This window comes from Tenrec ecaudatus, chromosome 2 (genome assembly GCF_050624435.1).
Source record: "Tenrec ecaudatus isolate mTenEca1 chromosome 2, mTenEca1.hap1, whole genome shotgun sequence".
NCBI lineage: Eukaryota > Metazoa > Chordata > Mammalia > Afrosoricida > Tenrecidae > Tenrec > Tenrec ecaudatus.
The window spans coordinates 150179305-150191827 of NC_134531.1; the positions used below are offsets into that span (position 1 = coordinate 150179305).

At 39.4% G+C, this 12523-nt stretch overlaps 1 protein-coding gene across 3 annotated transcripts in view; it reads right to left on the reverse strand.

The window, feature by feature from the left end:
• Positions 1–6646: 6646 nt before the first annotated feature.
• NR3C1 (nuclear receptor subfamily 3 group C member 1) overlaps positions 6647–12523 on the reverse strand; it is a 111138-nt gene continuing 105261 nt past the window's right edge. For all 3 annotated transcript variants that reach the window (XM_075541760.1, XM_075541759.1, XM_075541761.1), the window contains exons 8-9: positions 8183–8340; positions 6647–7461 (exon numbers count right to left, since the gene is read on the reverse strand). In XM_075541760.1, coding sequence (XP_075397875.1) covers positions 7309–7461; positions 8183–8340 — 311 coding nt within the window. In that variant the 3' untranslated portion in view covers positions 6647–7308. The remainder of the gene's footprint in view (positions 7462–8182; positions 8341–12523) is intronic.

Here is a 12523-nt window from a genome sequence, read left to right on the forward strand (position 1 = left end):
TGGTGGAATGAACTCCAAATGTACTGAGTCGACATTCTCATCTGTTCGGGAAGTTGACAGACATCAAGAACGAGGGTTTGTCATCGATCATTATTTCAGCTTTTTTGAAACCAGAAAACCACTCGTACACTGAGTTTTCCCCACAGTGCTGTCTTGTAAGCAGTGTTCAACATCACAACAGTTTCTATAGCACTTTTCTTGAGCAAGAAACAAAATTTCACAGCTGCAAACTATTCTCTTCAATTGGACATCACAAAAAACAAGATTTGAGTGGAACTATTTTACAAAAAGTTCACTGTGACCAGAGAGAACCTTCCCAGGCAATGCCACTGGGTGCACTAACGCAGTTGGCTTGATGCTCGCCTAGCAGGAAAAATGCATACTACGAAAGCTCTGCCCAGCGTAATTGTTTTTTTGGGGGGACACCCCTTGTATGTTATTACTCGGTGGCTATTTCTGGTGAGGGTATATGTAAAATAAACAGGATGAGTTTTGTTCAAGTAGGCTGGGCAGAGTGAGGAAACACATTTTGAGTGTCAGATGTGGTCTACATGAGCTTTTGTTCTGAAATTTAGATGTTTATATTGAAACATAGTAAAAATGTTGTCCTAATGAAGCACTGATTCATTTTAACTTAGAAACAGGAAGCCTAGATTCTTGCCACAGAAAGCACTGTAAGGTTATTAAAGCTGTGAAGAGACAACTGCTGCTAAAGATTAGCTGACGCTCTTAGAAAACAAACATTCAATGAGTGTCAAATCCCTCTGAATTTCTTTTTAACCTTCTAAGCAGAGAACAAATTCTGACTTGCACCAGACTTTTTGGGTTATAAACAACCATCCTTCTTAATCTGAATGAATCTATATGTTCTATGTCATTTAAGAAATGCAGATTTTCCTGTGGGCCTTCATAATTGAGGCAGGCCCCTTGAATATTTGAGAAACTAAAGGATCTTCTGTCATCTGTGGGCAGTCACTGTTTGCACCAACAACTCCCCCAGGGAGTGGGACACATGTTTTTAAAGAACGAAATATTGTTAATTTCAAAACTGAATGGCAGCAAAAAAGGATTAGGTGAAATGAGATCACATTTGTCGAAAGGCCTGACACATTCTAATCACTGGGGGTTTATATGCTCTAGTTAGAAGCTTCCTATGAATAATTTCTTGGCAGTGGTAAGAGCATGGTCTCTGAAGTCTGAGGATGCCCAGGTTATAAAAATTTAAGCCCTTCTGAGTTTCTAACCTCTGACCACAGGCAAGCTAGCTACTCAATTTCTTGAAGCCAGTTTTCTCTTGTAAATACAATAGACTTTATAACAGCAACTTTATTTAAAGTCACTAACATTAAATAATATACACCTACCTATAACATATTCTTATTATCTGACATTTCACACTTAAGACAATAGTAAAACACACCCACACAATCTGTTTGGCACATTGACTAGATACATCTGGCATCAATGAATTCAGAGGTACAAAGTGACAATAAATACTTGTTGTGACAGTTGTGTGTCAACTTGGCTGTACTACGAGTCTCAGCGGTTTCCCAGTTATGTAACAATGAAATTTGGCAGCAAGGTAATTTGGGAGATTCGAAGTCATTCTCCATTTTGTGCTAGAAGGTTGCCATTCTCCATGTTCACATATTATCCATTTACTCTTTAAGAACCTGGTCTCTGGAACCTAACCACCTTGACAAGTGAGAACTGGATGTTTATGGCAGGTGGTACCTGGTAATATAATGAATGTCACACACTATTGAATATAACACAGCATTATAACTTACAACACAAAGTTCTTTGAGGCTTGAGGATCAAAGACATGCTCTCTGATGAATGGCCTACTCACTGAGGTTTACTCTTCAAACGCAGCTATAAATCATTTGCTCTGGCCGAGTCAAGTGTTTGTCTTATGGAACTGGTATCTTCCCCTGCAGTTTCCATTTTATTCCTTCCTTTATTACTGGGTGAGAATTTACTGGTACAATATAAGGTTTATGCTTAAAAGTGAAACAGAATGAATACATCTGTCACCTCTACTTTTTCTCAAGATACTGGGAAAGGAGGTTTACGATACACATCTTTTTGTAGTGGGTTGTGTGTTGGGCTGCAAACCCTCTGGTCAGTTCAAATCTGACTGCTCCCAGGGAGAAAGATGAGGCTCTCCTTTGCAAAGATCTCAAACCAAAAATCCGAACTCACTGCCATGGAGTCAATGCTGACTCATAGTGACCCCCGTGGGTTTCTGTGACTGTCACTGATTTTTGGGAGTAGAAAGCCCAGTCTATCTCTTGTGGAGCTGCTGGTGGTTTTGAACTGCTGACGGCGATGCAGATCACAGCACAATGCGTAAAGAGCTACAACCTTTGAAATCTCTACTCTCCAAAGAATCAAAAATGGACTCAGTGGAAGTGAGTCTTTAAAAAAAAAATGCTCCTTCAAATACTTTAAATGGCTGAGGGTGATGGTGGCATTTCCTAAGCTTGTTCTATCTTCTGCAGGCATCACATAGCAGGCACGGAGCCAAGTCCTGATTTACATGTGGTATGTGGCAGATAAGCAAACTTAATGTGACTTTCCTTGGTGCTGGCGTTTTCTTGTGAAGATGAGTATTGATAGAAGAGTCTGTTAGGTCACCGAGTTGAAAACTGTCTTTAGAAAATATTGGGCAGATTGTATAGAAGAACTGGCTTGAATTTTCCCCTCTGCTTTTTGCCTTTTGTATTGGACAGCACTGCTATGACTTACAATGTTCCTGCCCCTTTCCTTGGAAAACTTTCAAATACTGAGGGCTTCGACTAGCTAGCTTTTATTAGGGACCCTACTGGCATAGTGGATTGCCTGTTGGGCTACTAACCACCAGGTCAACAGTTCAGGCCCACTAGCCACTCTGGGGTAGATGAGGCTTACTGCTCTGGTAGAGTTGGAAACTCAGGGGTGGGGGATTTTGTCAGCAGTGCTGCTAAGAGCTGGAACTGACTAGATGGCAGAAGGCTTGGTTTTCAGGTGAAACTTTTGTTCACATAAAGTGTCCTCTTATCTTACATGATAAAGACTGTTAAACGGGCAGCTGTCTCAGGAGTGAGTTTTTCCTCCCTGTGAATATAGTATAGCAATGGCCTCGAGAGTCGTTTGGAGCATACAGCCTATCACTAAGGTGATGCTAATTTTAAATTTATGCCATATTTGTAAGCCAACAAAGTCACGTGGACACTTACAAGGGCTACTTTATCATCTTGAGGTTCTTGTAGTAGTACCTCAGGGAAAGTCAGAACTGCATGGTCACTACAAAAGCATGTTGGAGGCACAGAATGGAAAAGCAGATTTTTTTTATTACGGTATTTCTCCATATTTGGCATCGCTATAAATGGCTAACTAACATTTACTGCCAAGTCAGTACAAATGTGTGGTTTGGTAATACCAGAACAGCAAATTTAAATGAAAATAAAAGTTAAACATTTCCACACAAGATTTTACAGTCTGACATTGCACTGTGTAGTTAAAGACATTTTTTCCACTACAGATTATTATTCAGCATGAATAAAAAAACTACAACTTTTATTTTTTAAACAGGAGTCACTGGTTTTAATTTTTACACATCTTAAAATTACTGTGATAAAAAATAATGAAAAAGCTTCTTAATAATGCCATACACAGTATAATATATAGATTTGTCCCCATTATACAGCATTTGTTTAATATACAAAATAGAATATTGACACACTTGAATCTATATGTAATTAAGCAAATTATTTGAGGAGGGTATTTTCAATATAGCCTTTCATCAGAAAATAAAATCTTTCTTTCAGGCGTTTTCTAGAAAGACGCTAATCCTTTCCTGAATACCTGGCCCACTAATCCCCGGTGGGCCAGGCTAATTGAGAACAGTCTGGAAAATGATGAAATGTCCATTCAAAGTGGTTTCAAGTATCTTCTGTACAAAGCTTTTAATTTCCCTTCCAACACTGAAATCAGGCACATCAAAACACACTCATCTACCGCTATGCTGTCTGGGGGACCAAGCAGGATGGAAAGCTCACTAAGGGCTGCCGTGGTGCTTTAGTTTTGACAGGTCACTGTGAGACCACATTGTTCATTCCACGATGATGTACATTTTTAGTGTATCTAATGGGGGAGATGAAATAATACAATTTAATGATAGGTTGTACAGATGGGTAAAACTGGAATGGCTCATACCCCCGCCCCCCCACCAATCCTCTTGCATGAGGCTAGCTTTCGTTCATGTGCATGCCCACAACTTATTCTGTGTTCCTCATAGAGATCCTGTTACGTTCCCTTTGGGCAGTCAAAACTTTTATTTATCCGCTTCAGGCCAGGAAGGTGTGCTTCTCGGTGTCCCCGTGTAATTCTAGAAAAATGGGTATATACCTGAGCGCATAATTTCCTTAGCTCACTTCAGTTCAACTTGTACAGTATCCCAGAGCAAGGCCTGAAAGTACTCAGCCCCACCCTTTTCCCAGCATTATTTTAAAACACTTTATACATTTGTTGTGGGAGTCGCCTAAGCATGCCATGAACTCATAGAAGTCACTGCAAACCAAGTCGTGTGAGGCGGCAAAGACACCACATAGTTTGAAGCTGCTTTCAAGTAGCACCATATCTGATTTTTCTTCACTTGAATCCACAATTATACTGTTCTACTTATTTCCTGTCGACAACAGAATGCATATCTGTGTTTGCACAAAGCTATGTACTTTTTACAGCCAAGGTTTTTGGAGCCAAAGGTTAATGCATGATGTGCTGTCTAGGTTTAACCACATGGCATTCTGTACATGAACACTAATTCACGTTTCAGAAGCTCTTATTGAATGAAGCTTAACACTGTCATTGAGAATGGTATTCAAGCGATATTTCGTAGGCACCATTAATTTTCACATCCAGTTGGGCTACAAACCATCTTAAAATACTTTGAGATCAATTCAAACTATTACAAAAGGAACATTCCCTTTTAGATATCATTCAAAAAAGCAAATGATTACATTATTAAATAATTCCTCCAATACTGAAAATAACAAATAACATAAAAAAAAAGCATTCAAAAGGAAACATAAACATGTCCTCATTTTATCTGGAAATGAACTCTTATTGGAGGATAGAAAGGAATTAGTGTATTATTGGCAACCTATGAGATTCTGCACTATTTACATATTGCTGGTACCTCTATGCATATTATTGCCAAACTTCTAAAGCCTCTGATTTTATATTAGGTTGTTGGTGAGGCTGTATGTGAAAGTAACGCTGCTATTGAATGGTGCCTGTAAGTACGTAAGCACCATCTGTCTGTCGCATTTACACATCTGTTCACAGGGGGCGAGCAGTACACTAGCCGCCCTGTGCTGGCAGACTGACTCACTGTTGGAATGCGAAGCTGGTCAGAATGGGAGGCAGAGGAATTACTTCCCGTGATGTGATGGAGCCTCAGCAACCTCACTACACATAGGCCAATCTCCATTGCCCTCTTGCCCTAGAGCAAACCTGCATGGTTTGTGAGACCATCACTACCTGTCTGAATGCTCACACACACACACACACACACACACACACACTAGAAATCATATAGGTTATCCATCAACATTTCTTTGACCCCTACAAAAAATATATAACATGTCGTGATAAAACAATCTCATCTAAAAATCATTCTTATTTTACACTATACAAGCTATTTTACAATCATTTTAATAAATTGCATGTAAAGCTGCAGTAGCCCTTCCCTTCCCAGATTAGTGAATACCAATATGATATATATCTGAAACTATAACTAAATATAAAAATATATTAGAAGTTTCATATTTTTAATATTAGATTTTCAGTTTCTTATTACACAAATAATTTGGCCACTTTAAGTAGAAATCAAATTTCGTGTGGCTTAGTAAATATGTTAAGTTTTTGAGTTTACAGAAAGTTGGTAAGGTGCACACAGAAAGGGCTACTACAGCTTCTAATTTGTTAAAAATGATAATTCTCAACATTGGGGAGGAGAAACTCATGACTGTGTTAAACTCTGGCACATGTAACGATGTGTAGTTTTACACACACGGAAGTCTGACATTCAGTTCCACATCACAAAATCCTTAGCTGAGCTTCCCTGTACCAACAGGAAAGATAAACCAATTGGCGTCAGATGGGAATGTGAAAATGGGTGTCTAGCCACTTTTGCCTATTAGAGATGTGTTTTTTGGGGGGGCGGAGGGGGAGAAAGCAAAGTTTAGTGAAAGGAATTAACTTCTCATTTTAAATCTCTCAGCTGTGTTATAGCTGGTTATCTGAAACCTTGTACAAACTACTACCAAAGGTCCTGAAAGACAACGAGTTTACCAATTCTTTGCCACTGAACCATTTCAGAGAAAGTACAAACAGCAGGGCCTCTTGGTAGTGCCTCCCCCCCCCCCCCAGGTCTTCTGCAGTCATCATCCAGAGTTTACCAAGCAGGCCATCTGACTAGGTGCTCTCTACCAGTTAGGATGGTTAATTTGCACAACTTACAGCATTCTCCAATGAAGCAGATATATACAAAATATGAACTGTTTCCACAAGAATACTGGAGATTGGAGTCGATTTCTGTGGTCTTCTGATAGCTAAGTGCCATCAGGGTAGAAGCACCAACCCATTTTCACACAGAAGATTAATGTTTAGAGTTTATTTAGGAAAGCTATGAACTAGCTGCCCATCTCAAACAGCGGCACAACAGGCAACTTGAGTACAAAAATTACGTAAGAAGAAATGAGCAAACAATGTTCACTGAATATAAAGGAAATTGTTAAAACCAGACAGTAATAGCTATGAAAGGCACAACTTCCCTTCTCTGATATACACTTGTAAACTTTTTTCAGGTGTCCATGCAGGAATAAAAAAAATTGCTACCTTAACTATACAGGGGGAAATACACCAACAAAAAGTCTAGAAAAATGTACCCAGCTAACTGAAAAGTATGAGCAGAAAGTGTGCACCACAGACCTGGGCACTGGTGGTTCAGGTGCCAGCCTTCTCTGAGAGTGAGTGTAGGTGAGCCCCACCTTATCGTTTCCAATTCCTGGGATACACCAACTAATGAATTCCACTTTCTACTTTGGCCACCACTGAAAAGTGATGACTCCACTGCTTCTCTTGCCAAGTCTTGGCCCTCTCTAAACCACATGTAGTGCGTACTGAAAACCAACAACAGAAACAAGACGAAATCGACAAAACAAAGAAGAAAAATCCAAACAACCCTGCTACAGGACAAATTTCTAGTTTGTACAATAAAAGCTATAACTCTCTTTAAGGCAACCTTTCTTGTTAAGGCAGTCACTTTTGATGAAAAAGAAGCTTTTTGATATTTCCATTTGAATATTTTGATATCTGATTGGTGATGATTTCAGCTAACATCTCCGGGAATTCAATACTCATGGTTTTATCCAAAAATGTTTGGAAGCAATAGCCAAGGAGACTTTCAACCACCTGTGAGCAAGAAAAGAGACAGCAATGATAAGCACTAGAAATTGAGCCATAAGGAGACCTTATGCTTATTGACCTTTAATTTATTTTTAAAAATACTTCTATTGGGGGCTCTTACATCTCTATCACAATCCATACATTCACCTGGTGTGTCAAGCACATTTGCACACATGCCACCATCTTTTAAGTTATGTGCAAACGTCTGTGAGATGACATTTCTCATGATAACTGCAGCATGGGCATATTACTCTAATTTGTTAATCATATAAAAACATGGAATTCTACCTTTAAAAATAGGTTTGCTAAATCTATAACAGTATCATGTTTTATACATTTAAGTACCATCTACACTCATGTATAAGTCGAATTTTTCAGCACATCTTTAATGCAGTTTTTGTGGTAAAATTAGGTGCCTCGGCTGATAGTTGGGTTGGCTTATACTTGAGTATATACGGTAGATTAAATTATTTCATAACTGACAATACAAAAATATAAAATTGACGTTTATAAATGAAACTAAAACCATTATCAAAATCTACAAAATGGAGATGGAGGTAATGTGTGAAGAACTTACTGGTATATATTATACACACACACAAAAGTTCTTGGAGAAATGAGGCGAAAATATTAATAGAATTTTTCAACAAACTTTTTTGGGTCCCTTCATCCATGACCCGAACATACTTATTTTTTACACAGATTTGGGTTTATGTTTCACACTTACATTATGCATGGAGTCCAAGAGCTTCGTCAGTTGATAAAATCGCTGCCAGTTCTGACTCGAGTTCCCCTCCCGCTTGACAATGGCCTTCCCGAGCTCTTTGATGTAGGTCATTCTAATTTCCTCAAACAGCTCTTGACTCTTCAGGCCTTCCTTCGGAACTGAAATGGTTAAAGATGGAGCTTAATCACGGCTTTCCTTGCTGCACCTTTACGTATATACACGTAGGACGGTAGAGAGCACAATTGACAATGAGGCGGATCATTCTAAAATACACGTATGGCTTCCGCGAGTCACGGGGCTACGGCTGAGGGAGATGAAAGCTGGAGAAGCAGTTGGAGTCCCTCCAGTGTGTAGAGCCCGCGTCGAACAGAATCAACCGCACTGCCCAGCCAGTGCTGTCCTCGTAGCCGCCGCTGGGGAGCCCACGGCTGCACTCTGTGCCAGTCCATCTCTTCAAGGGTCGTCTTTTTCAGTGACTCTCTACCAAGCATGGTTCCTTGCCCAGGAACTACTTCCTATCACAATCCGAAGTACATGAAACCCACTCTCCGCACTGTAGCATCTGCTTACACTGCTTGTTTGTTCATTCCTGCAGCCACTCCCCCAGACAAACGCATTGTTTTGGTTTTCCTTATTCTGTCCACCTTACATATGCATATGAGATGATTAAAGACAGGTTGGGTCCTATAAACCTCAGTCCAGCCTCATGGATCACCTTGAGTCTTTGGCTGAATGTAACTAACTACAGGCCTAAGGTGAAATCTCATGAGGCCACAGAATCGCATCAGAACCTAAAAATTACTGTGGCTTTATAGTTCACAGAGCTGGGCATGCTTCGCTCCTTATAGCTAGAATGGAGAGGTCTCAATGAAATATGCCGGGTTTTCAGTAGACACACGAGACGGGCCACTCTTTAAAAATAAGGTTAAAGTAGCCCTAAAACAAAGGCTCCTTGAGATCAGGTTCTAGTGGGGTGGGGAAGGAGGGTGAGTTTGTTTCCTGGCAATGTTTGGAAACATAAGTGGTGATGGTATGTCTTTATCAAAAAGACATGATCCGAAATGATTGTTACAATGAATTCAAAGCTTAAAATTTATATTTTAAAACTTATGAGGCTAAAAGAACAGATAAATTCACCATTAGAATTGAAGAGGTGAAGACACCCTTCTCAGTGACCGAGATAAGACAATAGACTTGAAATGTTCTATTTTTCAAGTGTACATGGAATATTTACCAAGACAGATCAGAATCTGAAACATTAAAAATTCTGTATATTACTTCAGAGCAAGCAGCAGTCAAGAAAGCAAACAATGCATTGCACTGGCTAACTGTACTACAAAAGTTCTTTTAAAGTATTAAAAACCAGAGATGCCATATATTACGGTGCATCTGACTCAAGCAGTGGCATTTTAGTTTATGTCCATGTAAAACCTTGAAAATAAGGGAGACCAAAGAGTTGATGCCTTTGAAACGTGGGATTTGTAAGTACTAAATAGACACCATAAACTGCCAGATGTAGTATGGCCAGAATCTCCTTACAAGTGAAGACAGTGGCTTTTTCTTCTGCACCTGACATGCTATCTGGAAGGACCAGTCCTGGGAGAAGGGCATCATGCTCGGTAAAGAAGAGAGCCAGTGAAAGAGAGGAGCCACTCAATAAGACAGGCCGACACACTGGCTGAAACAGTTTTAAGGATGGCACAGGACTGAACTGAGTTTTAGTTTCTGTTGTATAATAGGGTTGCTATGGGTCAGACCCAATTTAATGGGTTACCTGACAAAAATAAAAACATAAAAGGAAAACTGATTTGAATTAAATGAAAAATAAAAGCCCATAAATAATATATCAGGAAAAATTCCCAAATATGAATTGAAGAAAAATTTATAGTGCTACAAAAATAAGGTATTTAGATGGAAATTTGCAGCAAAAATAAGCTTGTGCTAGGAAAGTCTCAATTATCTAAACTTATACTAAACAACTAGTAAACAAAGAATACATATTAAAAAGAGAGAATAGAAACTCATAACTAATCGACAGAAAGTATTCACAGTGGCAGGAGAAGGTGAGGTTTTCTATTTCCACTAAGAGTGACAGTCCCAGAAACCCACAGGGAAGTTCTACCCTGTCCAATAGGGTCTCCATGAGTTGGAATCGACTCTAAGGTAGTGAGTTTGTGTGTATGTATATATATAATTTTTAAGTCTTCCCCTTTCCCATTCTATATACCTTTTACTTCCTTTTTTTGTCTTATTGCATTAACTAGGATTTCCAGTATGCTGTTGAAAGCAGTGGTGCAAGATGATATTCTTGCTTTGTCATCCATTTTAGGGGAGAAAGTACCCACTTACTCACAAGTAGACAGATTTTTGGCAGATGTGTGGTATCAAATTAGTGACATCCCTTCTATTTCTAGTTTTGCTGCATGTTTTTACAATGAATAGGTATAGGAGATTTTCCACATATCCTTTCCGTTTCTACTGATAATTATTGCTATGACCCCCCCCCCCCACCCCTCAGGCTGTTGATGTGATGAGCTACATTAACTGATTTTTGAATGTTGATCCATATAAGTAGAAAAAAATCTTATTTGGTCATAGTATAATTATTTTATACATAATAGATTTGTATAACTTATGTTTATGAGAATTATTAGTCTAGAATTTTCCTTATATTTCTTTGGTTTTTATTTTAGACTGATGTTAACCTTACAGGATGGGTATCATTTCTTAGATGTTTGGTAGACTTCACCAGTGAAAGTCATCCGGGCCTGATGCTTTCTATTTTAGATACTAGTTGCTGTATGTAGTTCTTTAAAATAGCATTCCTATTCATATTACCCTTCTCCCCTCTTGGAGTTTGTTAAGTTTGCATTGTTCCATTTAATTTTAAGACATCACATTATTTGGCTTAGATCTGCTCATATCAACTCTTTATTTCTGCTAATGGCTATGGACTAAGTGGTGATGAAGCCCCTTTTCATCTCTAAAGCAGAACGTTCTAATGAGCGCACTCCTGTTGGCCTCCCCTGGGGAACTGCACTTCAGGTACTTTCCGGCACTGCCCATTGGGCTGTGGCAGGTGACAATGTAGGTGGACCTAAGGCAGCAGTGGTTCCAGGTGAACCTCAGGCAGGCAGGGACCCCAGGCAAAGCTGTGAGCTACTCTGTGAGTTGGACTTTAGAGAGCTCCAAGAGCATCAGAAAACAAGTTCATTCCAGGGGTCATTATCTTGAGGACGTGGCTGTGGGACTTCAGAGGAATGGCGGCACCTGGACACTACACAGAAGGACCCTTCCACAAGGTTGTGATGCTGGAGAACTACAGCATACTGCCATCAATAGGCGACTGCATTACCAAACCAGAAGTTATCTTCAGATTCGAGCAAGTAGAAGAGCCTTTTTAAGGATAGTGAAAGGATCCTCAGTTTAGGTGGCTAGACATACGAATTCAGACTGTGGTTCTAGGGGGCTATTTCAGCTGCTTTGAGTAACAGTGGATCCTTGGGGATCTTCACAGGACGTGGCATCTATCTTTATTCTGTTTGTGCTCGCTTGTCTATGCTGCTTATAACTCAGCAATGGTAACGATTTAAGATCCACCCTACAGTGACATCCAAACAGTAGATGACCTGATTGAGAACTGAGAAAGTCAAGGTGAGCATTTGTGGCAAGTTTGTGATCATCGAGCGCAGACCCTTTTCCTTTAATGAAGGTGGCTATGGAATGAGGTAAACCATATTTTTCAATTTATTATAAGTAATAGAAACTATTCAGAAATGAGACACAAGGGTATTAATTTATTGAAAGCCTTCTCTGTCAAGCTCCATTCAATGTATGCTAGAGATAAACCATTTGACTGTGATCTAATTGGGGCATCTTCAGAGTATCTTATTCAACACAAATCACAAACTTTGCAGTGGGTTTTTAAACACAGAAGATCAGGGGCAGCCTTAGATAAAGAGGAAAAATTCTTTACATATAGGAGGGTTCATGCAAGGGAGGAATTCTGTAACTGTGAAGAATATGGAAAAACTTACCGATGCTCAAGAGAACTCACACAAGTATCAATGTAAATGTGATGAGGGTGAGAAAACTGGTTTTGGTGAGCAGCCACACTACAAAGTCGTCAAAATGGGGCTGACTTTAGCAAGAAATTGTATCTTACTAAGTCTCAGAATTACAGGAATGAAAACTTTTGAATGCACTATTGGTAGGGAAACCTTCTGTAAAAGTCTAACTTCACTAGACATCAGAACACACACAAAAGGACTCACTGATCTTGCCTACTGATTTCCCGGTTTCAATTTGATCAATTTCTGCTATGTCTTATTCGTTTCCCAA